Consider the following 19,207-nt stretch of genomic DNA (forward strand, 5'->3'; position numbering starts at 1 on the left):
GATCACGCCCAGGGCAAACTCAGCAATGATATTGCTAAAGGGGATTTCCTATCCTTTGAAAATGCCCATGAACGCGGTTTATGGTATGCACAGCATCTAAATCTTGGGGAAAATAAGCCTGTGGGCCATCTGGAAATATACAGATTAGTGCGGAGAACACATCGCTATGTGCCGCATGCTATGGCAACCGGGCCTACCCGACCAAGATCAAAGTCTACACTATTGGTTACTCGTGATAACAATCTATGTATCTAGTACAAATATCATATACTGCATGTCTTAGAAAGTTTCTCTTTGCGCCAGGGCGTATTAGTTCGCCTCACTTCAACCCACCGCCTCCTACAAGCAACTACCACTTATTCTTAGTTGTGAATGAGGCAGCCCTTTAGCAATATTTCTTATGCAATGACCTTCAGCTCAACGCTGTTGTAACCCAAGTGTTTTCTGGAGTCTGGAGTAGCTAACAACCGTATTCCGCCTATAAACATCTAGCGCGATGCGATAAGGCTGTGGATGAGGTTGCAGAAGCATGTGATGTCAATAGGACGCCTGGTTACCGGTGGAGGAGGTTGGGGGCTAAAATGGTCATTATTGCCGAGCCCTGGTGCTTTAACTCCTTTGAAATAATCAATCTGTCATCCGTAACATCTCAAATCAATTGACCTATTCTCTCTACCATGAGTCCATTCAAGATAGTGGAGCATACACTCCCAGGACAACACATCCGCGAACATCCCCACGCTCTCAGCGGCCGGCAAGAAGGCGTGGTGCAGCTCGCGATCAAACAGTACATTCCCCTCGACCAGCCTACTCCAGTGCCCGACAATGCAGTTACTGTCATCGGTGTGCATGGCAATGGCTCTCTTAAGGTAAATAGTCTTTCTCTGAACTGATCCACAATCACCTGGCCGCTAACCAGAGCAGGAATTGTTTGAGCCACTGTGGGAGCATTTCTATGAGCACTTAAAGAAACGATCGGTGCCGTTACGTGCCATATGGATCGCCGATGTCTCCAATCAGGGGGCGAGTTATGTCCTGAATGAAAAGATCATAGGAGATACTCGTAGGGCCCAAAACGCTCGGTCGCAGTAACATTTTGCTAACCCCGACTAGCCAGTTGGTATGACCACTCGCGCGACCTTCTACATATGATCAACCACTTTCGCGATGAGATGCCGCGCCCAATAATTGGTGTCGGACATAGCATGGGCTGTGCTCAGCTGTTCGTTGTCCAACCCCCCCATTTCAGGTCAACATCCGACTAAGACTTTCTAGTATCAATCTCTCCATAATCCACCCACGGCTACTTTCAACTCTGGTGCTCTACGAGCCTGTCATCTTTGACGAAAACATCCGTTCAGTCGTCAATCCTGCACGATTTGTCGCAAACAGACGGGATCTCTGGGAATCACGAGATGCAGCAGAAGCCACGTTACGCAAAAGCCTGCGAAAATGGGATCCTCGAGTCGTCGATCGCTATCTAAAATTCGGGATCCGATCTGTCCCAACACGACTATACAACAAAGAGACCAACCCTGATCTTCCTGACTCTGCGATGACCCTCACGACTACCCGACACCAAGAGTCTTGGAGCTACACCATCCCCAACCTGGAGCCCGAATCGGCAGGGCTGGATCGGCTATTACTAGCCGACTGGGATCCCAAGACTGAACGTCCTCTCAGTTTTGGCCGACCAGAGTGCTGGTCGTGCATGCGTAATCTGCCCTACCTTCGTCCCAGTGTGCTATGGGTCTTCGGAGGTCGCAGCTATCTCTCGCCACCGGAGGCGCAGGACTCCAAGGTTCGTTCCACTGGCACAGGTGTCGGGGGAAGCGGTGGTGCCGATCAAGGTATGGTGAAGAAGGTGGTTTTTGAGGATGCATCACACACCTTGGTGTTCGAGCAGATTGACCAAAGCGCTGACGCGGCAGCCGAGTGGGTGCAGAGTTGGTTCCAGGGCTGGCTAGCAGATGAAAAGCTCTTGGCTGGATATCAGAGTAAGAGATCTGAGCCTGGGATGTTCAAGGCCTCAGAGGGCAGCTTAGGGACTGCAATGATGCCACCTCTTTCTGAAAGGCCCAAGGGAAAGCTGTAGAGCCTACTTTTATGGTATGCGGTCAACACTAAGGATTTTGAACGGTATATTTCAACCTGGACAGAAAAACTAATTGAAAGAGGTACCCATTGGAAAGTGCCATTTAATTCACATCAGTCTCTATAGAGGAATCTGGATCAACCCGAGAGTTAAAGTGAAAGATCCACTAATCACCGAACTCTACCTATATTTTAGACCTTCAAACTCTGCTATCTGAGATTAACTTTTTAGGCACATCCTTGTGAGAACTACGATCAGCTATCTGCGTTTTTCTTGTGCAAAAAAACAATGCATTAGCCAACCGAAACGAATCTTCGTCCGAGGGGCTCGGTGCACGGCCGAAAGAGAATCCTTGGCTCCAACTTTTAGCCTCGAGCTTATTTGACCACCACCACACCACACTGGCACACGTCGGTCACCCCGTAACCACTGGGGATCAGACCTGAAAAGAAAAAAAAAAAAACAGGCATTGCTGACATGCCTTCTAACGGCTAGTCTCGAACGAGAAAAGTCTGCCAAATCCAATCGTGATAGGATCGCCAGCTCTGGCATGATGCGTTGTGCCCATGAAAATGTTACCCGCTCATCCAAACGTCCCGTCCCAAGCCAAGCCCACTCGACGAGACAAGCGCGTCTCTCAGAGGTTCCCGTTTTAAGCTTGGGGTCAGCTTGGCAACCGCTTCATTGGCTCGCTTCGGTGGGCTATTCAGACACCTGTGACTTCCAGGGTCCAATTCCGTCAAGGGCGGATACTGCACCCTTTGTCCCGCCATGGCTATTAATATGCTGACATCCTACTCGAGCCCCCCTCTGGATCAATTTTCGCAGATTGTCAGACGCCGTGTGGGAATGCACGGGCCGATTGACCGAGCAGGAACAGCCAGGAGGGACCTTTACTTACCGCGAGGCACGTACGTCGGAACCCGTGTCGCCTGGAATTGCTGCGGTGTCATCAGCGCCCAGACTTGTGGTGCGGGCAAGCTGAGCCGCACACTTTCTTCAGATCTCACTCGAGACTCTCGGCGGGCGTTTCGGGGCGTGACGGGCGTGATCAGTGGCTCTCACAGTTAAGAAAGCGCCCACTGGCGCAGAATGAATGACTACGACACACGATTAAGATCATATACGTGACAACCACCTAAATCCTATCCGGGAACCTGCCCGACAGCCAGCGCATCGATTCGGGGATGTGCATCATATCATCCACGAGCAAATCCTCACCATGGTTGGCGTTCCAAAAAGCAAAGGATGCCAGACATGTCTCCAGCGGCGGGTGAAGGTAAGCACCATCTCCTCCCCGCGGGGAAACCAGAATAACCATATCTAACGGCAACAACCCTGGCTATAGTGTGATCTACTACGCCCGGAATGCACTCAGTGCACGCGATACGGCGCCGACTGCCCTGGCTATACTCGTCCCCATAAATTCATGGACGAAGGCCCACAACTCCGCCAACGCTTCAAAAAGAAGCAATCCCAGTCTACCCCTACCCCTACCCAGCCTCCCGACTCTATCGACGAGCGCATCTTACCGTCCCTAGTAGCACAATCAATGGGCAAACAACAACCCGTCGTCTTTGGCTCCTTCGTCCTCACAGCATTCACACGCTGGTTCGGACTAAATCGATACCGAGTCCATGTGCCATGGACGGAATACATCGCACAGCATGGAGGCCAAAGCCCCGCCTTTGACGCAGCGATTTTCTGCCTCAATGCCATTTTCATGGGTCAGAAACATAGCAATACAATGCTCAAGCGCTCAAGTCGCGAGGTATATAGCAATGCGCTGCGGTTATTCGGTGGTCGGATTCGCAACGCAGATGCGATGAAGTCTACCGAGAGTGTGAGCATTACTATTGCATTGAGTCTGTTCGAGGCATACTCGCGCACGAACCCGGACTCGTGGGCTCACCACGCAGCCGGCACTGCATTGTTGATGGAGCATCGCGGTCCCAAGGCGCATTTAACCGGCTTCGACCGGTGCCTCTACCTCTCCTTCCGGAGCTTCCTTGTCGCGGAGGCATTCGTCAGTGGGAAACGGTGTATCTTCGAACTACCAGAGTGGCAGCAACACATCGACCAAGTGCGAATGGAAGATATGGCCTCACCACGCGTCGACGGACCTATCGCCCTCTTCATCGATTTACAAGATCGGATATTCAAAGAAGTCGTCAAAGTACCGGGCTTACTAGTCCAGGCACGCCAATTACACACCACCGACGACCCACCACAGACAAGACGAGCCTTATCAGCGCAAGTCCTCCACAGCAGTCAGTCCTTGTATACTCTATCCGCGCATTTGCGCCTCGCTGCTGCAGTACAAAGCTATCAATGGTGTAACGGCGGCGCTATCAACAAGAAGAAGATGCCTTTTATCGGGCCCATCCCATCCACATTCCCACAGGAATTCGCAAACAGCGTCCTGCGTGGCGCGGACCACTGCCTCTTCATTCTCCATCTTCTACACGATTATCTTGAGAGTGACGAAGTATCTGCAAATCAGGGCAGGTCAATTGAAAATGACGATACACAGCTGGCAGACCCGCTGCCTTTTCGGTTTGTCTCGAAATTGAATGTTGAAAAAGGTGGGATAGACGGGTCCGATGTCAACAGCCAGATTGAAGATGATCTTCCATCCCCGGACAAATGGCTCGATGTTGTGGCTGCATCGATGGGATTGGAAGCATTCGACGTCATCACCTGCGCAACGGGGAGCCCCGATTCGGTTTGTTCTGGACATCTGAGGAAACCAGGCGAGTGGATCACCGCTGCATCCTTATAGTAACGATTATAAAGTCACATAATACATATTGCCGACGATGAGGGTACATGTGCCCTACGTCATTAACACTACTCAATGGATAATGGATAATGGAAATGAAATGAAATGAAGAAGATTTGCACGAGCTCATGAAACTAATCGTCGTATCGCGTAGAAATCAAGGCGGACAGAAGCCGCGCATGCAGAACACCATGCCGTGACCGCGAGAGGACATGAACAGCAGAGACTGTAGACCAATCGAACAGGGCCACGAAAGCCACATATAGTGGCGAATCCCCCTTCCTAGCAACCAATTCAACATATCAACAATCAGTGCAACCAAACGCCGCGCAGAACCAGCCCGGAAAAACCAATGATTTGTGCGCCATGAAAACAAAACCATAAACAAGAATTGGTAGAAACCAACAAGAGACGAAATGAAGAAAAGCATTAGACTGTCCAAGATGCAGCGGGAGAAAAAGGGTATGCAGAATGTTGTCCCATAGGGACAGGAAGAATAGAAGGTGTCAACCGCAGGAAGGTAATAGACATGCCAAAGCATTAAATGGCTAGCATCCTGGCCACTTAAGCAGCAGCGCGAGTAGCACGAGATGGGCTCGAGGTGCTGCCAATACGGCCACTGGGCTTGCGCACTCCTCGGGACTCGCTCTTGTTGCTGTCTGTGACCCGCCGGGGGCTGGACCGAACTTTGCTGACCGAAATGGTCCCACTGGCGCTCTTGCGACTAGCCGGGGTCTTGGGAGCAGCTGAGTCTACCCAGTTCTCACGGTCCTCGTGAATGTCGTCGGTGAGGGTATAGCTGGCTGTGACAGTGGCCGAGTAGCTGATCGACCGCGAGGTTGTCGTCGCGACAGGAGATCTAGATGAACGCTTGGCCAGCATTCGAAGTTGAATTTCCTCGTCGCTCTCGCTGCTCTCGTTACTCAGGCGATGACCGCGAGGGGTGCGCGAGTCTGCCTGCTTGTGGCTATCATGGTCCACAGCCAGTGAGCCGGAAGCTGTGCGGGCATAAGGGTGGTGGCGAGAGTCCTTGCGGTGTGACTTCCGCGGCTGTCCTGGGGTGGGTGCAGGGAGATTCTCCTCGTGGTGGGTGGCAGCACCCTCATTGTGATCAATCTCACCAAGCGCGGCGCGCTTTGAGTGGCTGTTGTTCGGAGGAGTAGAGACCACACCGTTGCTTCCGCGCTTCTTGGCAGAGACACGGGCAGGAGTAACAGGAGCAGACTGAGCCAGCTTCTCACGCATGCTGTCCTCGAACCACCACTCGCGGAAAGAGCCCTGGTTGAGGTGCAGCCAGTGCTGTTGGGGGCCGACGACCATACCAGGGCGCATGAACCGCATGAAGGCAATGACTTCATTGGCAGTGAATCCATAGCGGTAGATCAGATAAGCACCGATTAAACATCCCGTGCGACCCAGACCAGCCTTGCAGTGCACCGCAATGCCCTTGTTCTTCACAGTGATCATGTCGTGTGCCATCTTGATAAACCTCCGGACGAGGGTGAGAGGAGGGCACGTGCCATCTTCAAATATCATGTCGATGTGCTGGATGCCCAAAGCGGTGAAATAGGATGGGCTGTACAGCTCAGAGTTCAAGCGAACAACGAGACCAACGTTGCGGGAGGTGAAGTGGACGAGGACATTTTTGAATGGGAGCGGCAGCTTGGAAGAGCAAATTTCGGAGATGGAGGAGGGGAGAGCGTCGTACTCGGGGGTGTTCATAGGAACGGGCGCAACCGGTTGATGTTGAGGAGAGGCGAAAGCAAGGAAGTTGGGGGTGACCCAGTTGAAGTCACCCATGTCGACTCGTTCAAACTTCTCATATCTGCATTTCAGTCAGCACAAGGAATGTCATGTCGAACAAAAACAAAGGGTCAAATCATACTCTTCAAGGTTGAAGTCACGGAGTCCACACAAACCCTGCTCCTTGGCCTTCCAAACACCATACACGACATCCTGGATGTTCAGGATAAAGTCGGCCTGGCTGTATCCGGCATCACGGAAGGGCATGTAAGGGGGGTCGGCCTGCGCAATCGGAGCTAAGGCCAGGTGGGGTGGCCAGGATTGGATAAGAACCATATAGCAGGCCACGAGGCAAGCGGCGTTTGCGCGGCTTCGCGCATCGGTTTTACTGTAGAAGACAACCGGGCGGTCACTGTTGGCGGGGTCTCCGAGGATCTCATGGAAAAGGACTGCGAATCGGTACAGGTGACCAATGTGGAGCGGGCCGAAATCCGCATGGAAAGCATTGTAGAGAAGGGTATCGTCAACAGTGAAGTAGACGGGAGATCGGCGCTTGGTCGTCGGGGTAGTGGGTTGTGCCCGAGCAGCACGCTTGCTGGGAGACTTGGGCTGTTCGAGCGGATAAGGGAATGGAGTGCGCGAGGACGGAGTCGAATCATAAGAAGCCAGGTAGAGGCGATCTGTGTTTGTTTGTTGTTAGATCCCAAACATTGGTCCGATTGTGGGACTGCAGCGGCTGGACCATGCGATGCACGAACCTTGGATGTACTCAATCATCTGGCCCGCGTGGCCAGCGTCAATGGGCATGATGGCGGTTTTCTGAAGACCGCGGAGCTAGTCAAGTGGTAAGAGATAAAAGATCGAGTCCGAAGACCACAACAGCTCCGAAAGTCGTGCGATTGAGTGTGATATGGCGGGCCGAACCAATGTCCGACAGCAAGTCACAATATGTCAATAATGGCAATGGAGTTCAAACGCCCATGATCTGGTTGATCCCAAGTCCACGATTGAGAAGAATGGAAGAATGGAGAAGATAATGATAGTCCGTGTAAGAGATGCACTGTACAGGACAATGTTCTAGGTAAGAGGGGAAGTTGGAGAATCAACAGCGGTGGGAGGAGAAGAATAATAATCAATCTCATGGCGTTGGGGCAGCTGCCATGCCACGCTAAGCCGCTGTTATGTTATGCTGTGCCTATTTGGGACTAGTTCCGGGCGTTGACTCGACAACCGCCTGTTTGCCTCAGGCATTCACAACGTTCTGGATTATGTCATCACCGTTTGCCCCCCGGAAACAATCAAACAATCAAACAGGACCAAAACAACCAAACAAACATCAAAACATCAAAACAAAGTGACAGATCCATGGATTGTGGGGGCCTGTTTGACTGCAGCGGAGTTCAATTGATTTGCCACATATGGACCTAGCAACCACTCAATGCAACGAGACAATTGCAAGTCATGGTCTCTATCAAGCGACATCCTTCCATCGTCATACCCTGAGCTGGCCGGCCTAACAATCAATCCCATTGTCTTGTGGTTAATCTTGGAATAACACATGAATGCCTGAAAGGGGCAACCCCTTTTCGTCCAGAGCATTCCAGATGATCAGATTCAGGACTTTAGTGGCGTAAATGCCTGGTAATCTCTCGGCTATGCTTGTGCTTCAACAATTTGCCTTGGACTCGGGGATGCAATGGGTTTCCGCAGGCACGATATACCGTCATGCCTTTGATCGGTGCACATTTTAAAGCTGTCTGCAGCCCTTGATTGAGACAATGGGCTGTCTTTATGCTATGGCCTGAAGAAATGTCTGCCTTTTCCTAGGTCACCTTAAGAGCGTAAACATGCACTATCCATGGCCCTCCTAACCCCTTGACAAATTCATTGTGGGATCAGACAGCAAGCCGGTTCTTTCACCATCTGAGCGCCATTGTCAGGTGCCATGCTCATTATTTGGTGCCAGATGCGCCATAAACAGTATTCAAAGGAAGGTTGCCACCTATGTCCTCTTGACTCAAGATCCTATGTAGGTAGCGATCAACCCAGCAAGTACGGGTGTATACCACACCTATCAGAAGGTTGCGTCGTCTTGATAGCCGCCGGAATGATCGATTGGCAAGATATATATCCTCCACAATTTCACACATCCTGAGTGTTCATCCTACGGGATGTATCTATACTATCTTGTGCAGATTGGCCTCAAGGTCTCGACATTTCCATCCGAGGCGGACTTAATACAAAGCGAATTCAATGACTTCTCTTCTCTTTCATGACAGAGAGACTCGAGTTGACATCACCTACTGTCGCCTTGGTCTAGTTTGTTGATGTCTCTACAACACAACATTTCAAGCCGGGTTTGCGGGGCTCCCCTCCAGCTGTTGTCTCGGACGCAAGGACAACGAACGGTCTGTTCTCTCCTCAAAGTTCACCGGGAAATTATCCTCGTCCCTGGTTCCTGACAGAGTCACAAAGAAGATTTGGTGATCGACAGACTACTGTGGAAGCTATTCGCCGCAGCCGCAGCCCTTGCCGACGCCTCGAGGGTTCACTAGCCGATGTATCACACCGCGCCACACCCCTAGCATAAGAGATGAACAACAAACTTGATCACGATACAATAGTCTCTCCAGGTCTTTTCTTTATTTTGCCTATCGGTTTCCTGGAATGATACCACCAATCTCAACGTTCACGGAGTATGGAAGCTTTCGAGTATGACCTGGTCTCCCTCAAAACCGCATCTTCATGAGCAGTCCAAATAAGCGGTTCACCAAAAGCAGCTCCAGTAGCAGTCTAAGAAGTATTAGCGCGTTACTGAGACCAACATTGAACCTTGCCGCCACCAAGTGGAGTTGTTCCAGATCGAGAAACTTGATGGGCCAAAGGCGCTATAGCTTTGGCATTAAGACTTTTCAGTGGAGTTCAAGTGGAACATCCCTGGCAATTGCAGAGCGTCAATTCAGTGGACTAGCAGCCCGGATGGCAGGTTCCGAGATGTTGATCGTGATTAATCGCGAACTTCATTAGACGCACGCGAAATGAAGCCATGAACAAAACAGAGGCCCCTGATAATCTTGGCCGCAGTTCATGCGAGGAGTCCTCAACACAGCATGTGGGAACTCACAATAACACCACCGACAAACTGTATATAAACCAGTCCTAACTTCGTCCTGTATTGACAGTCCTTTCTCTACTCAGCATTTTCATTCTTTCCAGTCGCTCCTTTCAGACTCTACAGCCTTCGAGCTGCTCAATATTCTCTCACCCACGTCACTCTTTTGACCTATTTTTATCCCAATATACCGCAAGAATGAAGTTCACCCGATTCACCCTTTCCCTGGCTCTGACCAGTATGGTGTCTGCCGCCGCCATTCCTGCCCTCCCAGGTGCTGATGGCGTCGTTGGTGGACTCGGGGGCGCCGCAGAGGGTGTTGTCGCTGGCGTCGCTGGCGGCCACCTAAAGCGTCAGACTCAAGTCCTTGACCCTGTTCATGAGGAGGTGACGAATGCAAACATTGACAATATCGAGCATGTTGCAGTAAACACGTTGGGTGGTTTCAAGCGTCAGGTTTTTGGGGTCGACACTATCAAACATGATCTTGACAACGACCTTGCCCCTCATCTCAAGCGCCAGCTGGAGGCGGTTCAGCCGGTTACCGAGGGCGTTGCGAGCTCGTTGAACGGTGTCACCGGTATCGCTGGTAGCGCTGTTGGAACCGCCGAGAGCACTGGTCAGGGTGCCGTTGGTACTGTTGAGAGCACTGTTGCTGGTGCGGCACACGTCAAGCGTGAGCTCCCTGGCGTTGGTACTGTAAAGCAGACTCTTTCTGATACACTTGGACATGCCGTCAAACGTCAGCTGGAGGTGGTTCAGCCCGTCACTGAAGGCGTTGCTAGCTCCCTGAATGGAGGCACCGGTATTATCGGGAGCGCTGCAGGCACCGGTATTATCGGGAGCGCTGCAGGCACCGCTGAGAGCACTGGCCAAGGTGCTGTCGGTACTGCTGAGAGCACTGTTGCTGGTGCCGGACATCTTAAGCGCCAACTCGAGGCCGTTCAGCCCGTCACTGAAGGCGTCGCCAGCTCGTTGAACGGTGGCACTGGTATTATTGGCAGCGCTGCAGGCACTGCCGAGAGCACTGGCCAGGGCGCGGTTGGCACTGTTGAGAGCACCGTCGCCGGTCTTGGATCCGGTATGTTGCCTACCAAGATAATCCTCTTTGACAGTGATCCAGCTAACAATGACCCAGTTGCCAAGCGTCAACTCGGTAACCTTCCCGCTACTGCCTCTCAAACCGGTACTGACATCATGGCTGGCCTCTCTGGAAGTATGTTTTCTTCTCATCCGTCTTGAATTACTCTCGCTAATCTTGTACCCAGACCCCAGCGGCATCTATGGTGCTCTCGCCAACCTCCAGATGCTTGTCAATGCCGGCAAGATTTCTCCCAGTGATATTTCCAACATGCCCGCTGCTGTCCAGCGTGTCATTGCCAATCTTGCTGTCGCATAAGTGATCATCCATCGATGGATGAACACTATGCGGGACGTTTGGATGCATGCTGATCCTCGCGGTCTTCTCTCTTTTTTACTTCTTGTCTTCATTTACTTCGACTTCCAAGGGCCAAATCCCGAGATTATATATTTCGAAAAGCCAATGTACAATATTTTCACGAGTGTGCTCCTATACTTCAACGACTCCCGCCACAATAATATTGGACGGGAATTACTTCTCTGCGAGAAACCTTTTATTTGCCATAATACCAATTTACGCAATCTTCCTCTGAATTACGGGGATTTAACAAAGCATTCAACAATGTGTTTCCCACTTACACGATATGTCCATTTTTTGCTTAGCCCTTGACCTTCACCTCGTTTCCCTTGATTTTCCCAAATGCGGCTAGCTGTAATATACTGTTTGGCATTACGCAATTCGTCAGCCAGTTACACCTGTGTACTGTAATATATACCACAGGATTACACATTTCGAACTCTTACTTGATTCTTCAGATCGTTGCAGTCGGTCATTGCTCCACACAGCGACAGCCAGGAATTGTTCCAGTCTAGCGTCGTCGAAACTGGGTCTTCTCGTCGCTCAGCTTACGAGGCGCCAATAAATTTACACTTACAACTACAATACCTGCACAATGGCTGCCTCGCAATCCTCCGACACCGAGTTCCCATACTCACTGTACGATCCCACCCCGCCTTTCAAGATCGTCAAAGAACAGCTGGCGCACATTACCAGGGCTACGAGACTGATGCAGTGAATAGAACCATCTCTCTCCCACTCCCTACCCACCGCCTCGCGTCCTCTGCCCTCCAAACCCTCGAAGTCGACACCGAGCTCTCCCCATTTGTGCGGCGCACCTTTGCCCTAACGGCCCCTACCTCCGATACCCCCAGCGAGCCACAAGAAAAGAAGCAGAAGCAAGACCCAGACGAGTCCAAGACTGTCCTGCAGACTACCTACCGTGCGACCACAAACCGCATGCTTCGCGTCGCGGTCAACGGGTTCATGGAAAGCCTGGGCGTGGTTCTGGGTGTGATGGCCGAGCTTGATGTGGATGTGCTCAAGGCGGAAGAGATTGAGGGGTGAATATCTGGGAGGGGTAACCCCTCATCAAAATCTATCGCTTGAGAATCCTTCGCTTCGGAAGGGTGGGCGATACTTGGACCCTGTGAGGATGGCATCCCCTCGGCATTGCGGTGGTGGCTGTGCCTGTCCATGCAGGCTTCGGAACGATACGAAATACGCCGTGGGCTGTGGGATACGCTACACCCATTTGCCCGGACACTCTGACTGGGAGGGACTATGATGGAAGGAAGTCCTTTCCTTCAAATGTGTCTATGTGTCTCCTTTAGGCGAAACCCCCGTCAACTGCGATTGCATACGCACTACTATGTGGGCCGTGGGACCCCTGCATTTTGCAAGGGATTGTGTTTATTGGACCACTGGGGGAATAAGGCGCCATTCAACGGTACGAAACTGCCGAGCTTCTTTTTCTAGAAAAGGAAAGCTGATAGAAAATTGGAATCGCGTAGTCCCACGTCATGCAACTGATCGTGAAAAGCCTCCCGGGTGGGCGTGGGGTCGAGACCGTCAAGGTCTTCTAAGCAGAACCTATCCACTTTTTTTTATGCCAAATTGTTCCAAGTCATTAACGATTCCAAATCTTTGTTCGCTGGCAGAGAAATTGTGCAGTGCACACTAGCCTAGTTAAGCATAATTTCCTTTTAGTCGTATAGAAGCCACTGGAGAATACTCCGTGGTGGACACTGGACAGGCCTAGTGGAATCGAAATGTCCAAAAAAAGTCGAGAGAGAATCGTCAACCAAATCCGGTTCTGCCAATCAGCATGCTGAGATTGAATCGATCGGGTCGGCGTCAATATGTAACCGTCGGCTTTTCGAGCATTCCGTGCCTGGACCTTGAATCATTGGTAATGTGAGTGCTTCCAAATATCCAACTGGGCACTTGGGATAGTTTGCTTAGTCTTCTAAAGGGACCTCGGCTTGATTCCTACAAAAGCGGCCATCATGCGCCCGTTGGTTTTATACCGCCAAGCTCCTCGCGTCTTCTGCCGTCCTCAATTATCTTTCCTTCGGTCTTTCAATCCTCCCCGCAACTGGAACTTCTCTACGACGTCATCTTGCCACTATCACCACTTAACCGTCAAACGCATTCTCGCTCCTCAACCTCTCTCCTCTACCCCACGCCTCTTCCAAACCAGAACCATGTCTTCCGCGACCACCTTTTTCGAGTTTGAGCCCGTCGACAGTATGTACACCATCGCAGATCCCCCTCCTCCCGCGCCCACGCCCCCGTTCTTTGTTCCCGCATCCCGGGCCGCGGTCCGTGACAAGCTCTGAAAAAAAAAAAAAGCAACCAACTAACACACTTCCTCTCAAACAGAGAAGGGCACACCCTTTCCCCTCTCCTCCCTGAAAGGCAAGGTCGTCCTCGCCATCAACACCGCCTCCAAGTGCGGTTTTACCCCGCAGTTCGAGGGTCTCGAGAAGCTTTACAAGGAACTCAAGGCGCAGTACCCCGAGGACATCGAGTTCCTCGGATTCCCCTGCAACCAGTTCGGCGGCCAAGACCCCGGCTCCAACGACGATATCCAGTCCTTCTGCCAGATCAACTATGGCGTGAGTTTCCCCGTGCTGGGGAAGCTGGATGTGAACGGTGACCAGGCTGCGCCGGTCTTCACTTGGATGAAGGAAGCTATGCCCGGTGCGCTGGGTCTGAAGCGCGTTAAGTGGAACTTTGAGAAGTTCTTGATCGCTGCGGATGGTAAGGTGGTTGGCCGTTGGTCTTCCCTCACTAAGCCTGAGACTCTGAAGGACAGCATTGTCCAGGAGATTGAGAAGGCTAAGAAGGCTGGTATCTCGGCTTCTGCTCAGAAGGCCACTGAGGGTGCTGAGCAGGCTAAGCTCTCGTGAGCTTGACCTTTCGCGCTGCTCTTTTTGATTCTCTGTTTTTGGTGATTTTGCCTGCTCGCCCTTGTCTTTCTACCCATATACCTGTACTTTGGCGATTTATTCCCTGTACGAATTACGCACGTCCACGTGCTTTACGATGGAACTATAGTACTCCATAATACGTATCAAAAATCTGTTTTGGATTTGGTGTCGATATCCTCGTAACTTGTCCTCGTAGCTGCTTGTCCCGGCTCTCCTTGGCCCTTTTGTTCTTGTCAATTCGTCATTCATGCAGCAGCACTGCCCTTGGAGACTAGACCGCGCAGCGACAGATCGTAGACCACATCCTCGACCTTTTTGACCTATCAACCAGAAAGAACGAGCCAGTTAGTTCAGACCACCCATGTAACCATATTTTTGGACCAAGGTTGAACTCACGCTGTACTTAATGCCATCGCTCCGCTTGCGCAGAATATCGTTCTTCAGGTTGAGCAGCTGGAAACCAGCGAAGAGGTCCTTGATAAAGTTACCGATCTGAAGAGGGCGTTCATAGTCACCCAGGGTGACCGAGTTCACAGCCAGGCGCGACTGTTCAAATTCCCACAACGGTTAGCGATTCAACCACACTTAGAAGGGGAGAATATAGGATATGACTGCTTACCAGCTCCTCAACCACAGAGATCAAGGCCAGGAGATACTCCTCAATGGTGAGGTGGAAGGCATCTTGCTCCTTCAGGTTAACAGGGACTAGCGCAAGAAGAAAAATACGTTAGTCTGGACAGCCCAATTTACAGTCGACAAATAGATTGAACATACCCTCCAAGAACTTACCCACTTCTTCAATGGTCAGGAACGAACCCGAGCTCGGGCCCTTGTGCTCCTGCAGACCACCAAGCCAGGCGCACAGCTCGATCGAGGTAACCTAGAACAGGCGTTATGATCAGATCTTAGAAACATGAGGCGTTGCCACGAACCAGGTTCTGCAACTCGCGGGTCCAAAGCGCATTGTACTTGTAGAACGGATGTTGGTCCGCGACGGCCTTCAGCCGTAGGACCTCCTGCTTCTGAGCCAGGATCTCGACGGCAGCATCGTCAAGAACAGGCTTGACTGTTGATTAAATGTTAGCGAAACTGCGACCAAGCATCGCCATATCAGAAATGATTCACATACGCTGGTCGGCAGGGGTAGAGTGTGCCCTTGAGAGAATAGCCTGCGTAGACCGGCCTGTAAAGAGCTGTATCAGCTCCATTCTTCAACAGTTGAACCCCCAATAGAGAACCGGCGGCACCTCCACCACATGAACAAAGGAGCCCGCAGTTCTTGATCAATCCCTCGGAATCTCTAAATACCTTTTCTGGCCAGAGTCTGGATAATCTCGTGAAGCTCCTATTCGCCGAACGTTAGCTCTGAGCCAGAAATTGTGCGGGCAGCCGCCTTTGCTGGAGCTCGGGCTTGGCACGCGCAGAAATCATTTGTAGGGACTAGGCAGGGCGCGGATTGAGAGTACTCACGTCGCGGACGGTGGTCTCCTCGTCGATCTTGGTCTGGAGATCCTCGAAAATGCGTTGGTCGATCATTTTGGTGGTGGTATCTGGTGATGGGAAGAGAATATTGTGGTTGGATTGTGGGAGGTGTGGGATGTGGTTGGTGATGCGTGCTGAGTGAGTTACGTCAAAAGTTGGAGGTCAACTCCCGGTCTGAGATTAAGGTCGCTGAGATTTGAGAGTTGCTTGATTTTCTTCTTATTTGGGGTTTTCCGTATCTCAAATTCAATACTCTAAAAGAAGTTCATTATTTGCATAATTGCTGGCCGGCAGGGAGGTCAGGTAATCCTGATGGAACTCTCAAGGTCATCTACAAACTACGGGCCCAGCTACTTCAAAGCTGGGCGTTTGCCACGGACTCATTGCGCCCACTGACTTCGATGGAGGCCTACCGCTTGAAGATAGGCCCAGTTATTCTTGAGGTCATTATAGAAGAAAGCTGTTTTCAATGTTGGCAGGCATGAATAGCCGCCAAAAAAAGCAATGCTGTATCTGAACAACTCCAATAACGCATATCTCCAAGTTTTATGTTGTATTCACTTCCTTCCCAGCGATAATAGTCGTAATATTCATAAAGAGGCGCGGTCGCCACCAAGCTTTGTCGGTATCGCCATCCGTCGGCCGCGCGAGATCGCACTTAGTATCGGTATCTCGTCGAATAATCTGTACACTAGTCAGCGCATGCCATCCTCGGCTTTGCAAGAGCCGACTGATCTTACCCTTAGGACTAACAACCAGACCACGACCCTTCTTCGCGCCCTTGTAGATGGTCTCGATGATGTCGATCAACTCCTGCTTGTCCTCCAATACCCAATTCAACTTGTTATTGTTACCCGTTCCGAAATCGCACATCATGTGTTTATTGCGGTAGAAAAACATGATCGTCATCGTATCGTAGAGCTCGTACATGGAGTTGAAATCAGGGACCTCGTCGATGTCGCACAGGTAGATGACGGCGAAGTCTGCGGACAGTAGGTGTTAGCGGCTGGCTTCCCGGCTCGGGCATGGAAACTCACTCTTCACTCGCTCGGCGATCTTGTAGAGGACTTCATCCTGGCGAATACCTGTAAAGCAACGATTAGTCGTGCGATCACTCGATGGAGGGGACAGCGGGCTCACAGTCGGGATCGTGATCGCGCCCGAAGCGGATCACCACGAGGCGTTCTTCCTCAGAGAGGATTGCCTGGTCAACATGCCAGGCAGACCGAAGGTGAGGCAATACGATCGAACCCATGATGACGTGGTGAATGGCAATGAGCGAAGCGCAACTTGGAGAAAATTGGAGAGCTCTGAGCTTATCGCTGGAAGGCCCCGCGATAGACTCGGGTCATGTGACTGATATGTCTTCGGCCTTGGGCTGCGACAGCAAGGTTCACAATAGCGAAATGTAGAGATTTCATCGAGGACTACAGTCGCTGGCTATTGGAAGTGTATGGATCTTGAATCAGTTTACGGTGGAATTTTCTATTCCTAGTCATACTATTAGACAATCCGGTGTTGGGAGCCGGTCCTCTAACTGAGGCTCATGTATAGAGAGATATATATTCGAGTGCAGTCGACCGCGTATCCACATCCATGTCTGCATAGAGACCTCGTACGAGTTCACGCTTTTTAAAACTAGAGTACTTCTTGACGGACTTAATCTGGATAGCACAGATGATCTTTCTTGAAAGTTAGTCCGACTGCTGTGTTATGGTCACGAGCGAGCCATCGCGTGGCACAGAGCCTCCCTGACGCACTGCCTGATTTATGCATACTACAATTTTTGATTAGTCTAAGTATTCTTCAAGTCTCTATCGGCTTGCCCGCACACGTGAAAACCAGCGCAAAAGCTGCGTACGTAAACACGAACATATCTAGGAGCTAGGGTAGTGATTGGCTACTCGAATTAAGATTGATAAACGAATGACGTTGCAAAATTCGGAAGCGGAGATTTCTTTAGGAGGAGATACCTCATTTCGAATAATCCAGTAATTGAGAAGAGTTGGAGACATCGGACTACGAACTTATATTAGGAGAAAAAGTCGGTAAGACGTATAAAGGAATAGTCAAGCACGAAGTTGAAGTGCAGGAGTAAATACTTATCCTATTAGTTTATTATATGGCTTTAGGTAGAGAATTTTCGTCCTGCTGGGTGTTACGCAAGGCCCTTTCAATATACTCTTCTTGCTCTCCTACTGGGACGACGTAGCGTAGGGCGGCCTCGGCGGCTTTGGAATTGAATAGTCGGCGAATAACCCAGGTGGCTAGGTAGTGGGAGGCGAGGCAGCCACCAGCAGTAGCAACGTTTCCACTAGCGCAGAAGGGTTTATTAATGACCTCGACGCCGGCAGCGACGACCCACGGTTTGCTGATGTCGTCAGTGCAAGCTGGAACACCGTTAAGCAGCCCCAGCTTAGCTGCTACTAGGGTGCCGGAGCATTGGGCGGCAATGAGCTGGCGTCGTGGGTCGAGGTTCCTTAGGACGGTCATGATATTGGGGTCCTCGACTACCTCGCGGGTCTTAGCGCCGCTGCCGATGATAACGGCGTCAGCAGCGCAGGCGTCCTGAAGCGTGGACATTGCCTCTATTACAACGCCGTTCATAGAGCGGACCTTAGGCGTAGGACAGGCAATGGACACCCGAAGGTCGTCTCGGTAAAGCCTGTTGAGGATGCCGAGCGCGATCAGCGAGTCGAGCTCGTTGTAGCCGTCGAAGGTGAGGATCGCGATATGCATAATTGCCGTCCCGCAACGGTTTCTGCCAGCAGAAGATGTTCAAAAGGGAGTTTAAGATCCTTTTGAAGGTACTTCGTTATAGTATACTTGAGCAATAGTGTGCTTATGGAAATTGCTAAGATGTGTCAAAATTAATATCAAGCTACCCTTAATTACTGACCCTGACTTGGGCGGGGGTGACCGCCCTGGCACGTGATCATAATACACCAGGAGAGCGAACGGAGGACGCAATGGTGGGTGGGGTGGGGTATCGAACAGGTCTTATTTTTGGACGAGTAGCAGTACAGGACTATGTGTTTGGGGATATGGAAGGCAATAACGGTCAACACTGTGGAAGATTTCGGTAGAGTTAAGCTAGACTGGGGTTTACAGCTTCAAGAGACAGGGATCGAAACACATTTTTATCCCAGCAGGGAGGAACGATTACCTGAATGGTATGCATCGCCAGAGCGCCACCATCTCTGCAGTGTACCTGGACGGACCGCGCCGAGTTACGTGGTAAACCAGGCCCAGGATCTGACCGGCAATCAGGGAACCACCCCATCAACAACAAAACAAGAACAGCTTCTTCTCCAAGCGGTTGGACAAGCCAACACAATTGATGAAAAAGGGTGTTCGCATCGATCGGGGGTAGTGTAAGCCCGATGACACTGTGCAACGAGGCATGCGCAAGCACAGAGGCCAAGTTGCGGGATCCAAAAATGGGAATAATCAAAGTTGTTTTCCATTGGAAAACTTTCAGAGATTAAACTGAAAAGAACAGATACTACACTTGATCTAAGCCAATAGGCAAAGAGAGCTGGAGAAGAAAAAAAAAAGAGGAAGGACGGCCGGGGGGAGGAGGTATTTAAGTAAATCCAGGAGTGGGGCCTAGCGAGCTAGGTGACTAGTCTTGTTTAAG

General features: G+C 51.1%; 9 protein-coding genes across 9 annotated transcripts; 5 read left to right on the top strand and 4 right to left on the bottom strand.

Moving 5' to 3' along the window:
* Window positions 1–677: 677 nt before the first annotated feature.
* On the top strand, window positions 678–2,095 carry N7473_007994 (putative toxin biosynthesis protein; the record flags this gene model as incomplete). The annotated part of the gene is made up of 4 exons (XM_057153934.1): window positions 678–869; window positions 925–1,063; window positions 1,114–1,222; window positions 1,276–2,095. The coding sequence occupies 4 exons, from the start codon at window positions 678–680 to the stop codon at window positions 2,093–2,095; spliced, it is 1,260 nt and encodes a 419-aa protein (XP_057008272.1).
* A 1,052-nt stretch (window positions 2,096–3,147) lies between these two features.
* On the top strand, window positions 3,148–4,877 carry N7473_007995 (uncharacterized protein; the record flags this gene model as incomplete). Its single annotated transcript, XM_057153935.1, has 2 exons — window positions 3,148–3,374; window positions 3,444–4,877. Exons 1-2 carry the CDS (start codon window positions 3,318–3,320, stop codon window positions 4,875–4,877), a joined length of 1,491 nt encoding a protein of 496 aa, XP_057008273.1. The 5' UTR covers window positions 3,148–3,317.
* Window positions 4,878–5,441: 564 nt separating this feature from the next.
* Window positions 5,442–7,427, bottom strand: cdcA (phosphoprotein phosphatase CDC14; the record flags this gene model as incomplete). Its single annotated transcript, XM_057153936.1, has 3 exons — window positions 5,442–6,702; window positions 6,763–7,300; window positions 7,379–7,427. 3 exons carry the CDS (start codon window positions 7,425–7,427, stop codon window positions 5,442–5,444), a joined length of 1,848 nt encoding a protein of 615 aa, XP_057008274.1.
* Window positions 7,428–9,930: 2,503 nt separating this feature from the next.
* On the top strand, window positions 9,931–11,131 carry N7473_007997 (uncharacterized protein; the record flags this gene model as incomplete). Its single annotated transcript, XM_057153937.1, has 3 exons — window positions 9,931–10,813; window positions 10,871–10,948; window positions 11,001–11,131. 3 exons carry the CDS (start codon window positions 9,931–9,933, stop codon window positions 11,129–11,131), a joined length of 1,092 nt encoding a protein of 363 aa, XP_057008275.1.
* Window positions 11,132–11,765: 634 nt separating this feature from the next.
* N7473_007998 (CTAG/PCC1 family protein) lies at window positions 11,766–12,217 on the top strand (the record flags this gene model as incomplete). Its single annotated transcript, XM_057153938.1, has 2 exons — window positions 11,766–11,809; window positions 11,893–12,217. The coding sequence occupies 2 exons, from the start codon at window positions 11,766–11,768 to the stop codon at window positions 12,215–12,217; spliced, it is 369 nt and encodes a 122-aa protein (XP_057008276.1).
* A 760-nt stretch (window positions 12,218–12,977) lies between these two features.
* Window positions 12,978–14,064, top strand: N7473_007999 (glutathione peroxidase; the record flags this gene model as incomplete). The annotated part of the gene is made up of 3 exons (XM_057153939.1): window positions 12,978–13,066; window positions 13,125–13,399; window positions 13,535–14,064. The coding sequence occupies 3 exons, from the start codon at window positions 12,978–12,980 to the stop codon at window positions 14,062–14,064; spliced, it is 894 nt and encodes a 297-aa protein (XP_057008277.1).
* Window positions 14,065–14,330: 266 nt separating this feature from the next.
* On the bottom strand, window positions 14,331–15,621 carry N7473_008000 (translin; the record flags this gene model as incomplete). The annotated part of the gene is made up of 8 exons (XM_057153940.1): window positions 14,331–14,405; window positions 14,482–14,631; window positions 14,705–14,790; window positions 14,860–14,965; window positions 15,018–15,151; window positions 15,215–15,268; window positions 15,394–15,430; window positions 15,556–15,621. The coding sequence occupies 8 exons, from the start codon at window positions 15,619–15,621 to the stop codon at window positions 14,331–14,333; spliced, it is 708 nt and encodes a 235-aa protein (XP_057008278.1).
* A 604-nt stretch (window positions 15,622–16,225) lies between these two features.
* Window positions 16,226–16,822, bottom strand: N7473_008001 (DIM1 family thioredoxin-like protein; the record flags this gene model as incomplete). Its single annotated transcript, XM_057153941.1, has 4 exons — window positions 16,226–16,251; window positions 16,308–16,550; window positions 16,605–16,652; window positions 16,708–16,822. 4 exons carry the CDS (start codon window positions 16,820–16,822, stop codon window positions 16,226–16,228), a joined length of 432 nt encoding a protein of 143 aa, XP_057008279.1.
* An 863-nt stretch (window positions 16,823–17,685) lies between these two features.
* N7473_008002 (uncharacterized protein) lies at window positions 17,686–18,306 on the bottom strand (the record flags this gene model as incomplete). Its single annotated transcript, XM_057153942.1, has 1 exon — window positions 17,686–18,306. The coding sequence occupies one exon, from the start codon at window positions 18,304–18,306 to the stop codon at window positions 17,686–17,688; it is 621 nt and encodes a 206-aa protein (XP_057008280.1).
* Window positions 18,307–19,207: the final 901 nt, after the last annotated feature.

The sequence above is a fragment of the Penicillium subrubescens genome (assembly GCF_028828155.1).
Source record: "Penicillium subrubescens strain IBT 31985 chromosome Unknown utg000005l_segment0_segment0, whole genome shotgun sequence".
Classification (NCBI taxonomy): Eukaryota; Fungi; Ascomycota; class Eurotiomycetes; order Eurotiales; family Aspergillaceae; genus Penicillium; species Penicillium subrubescens.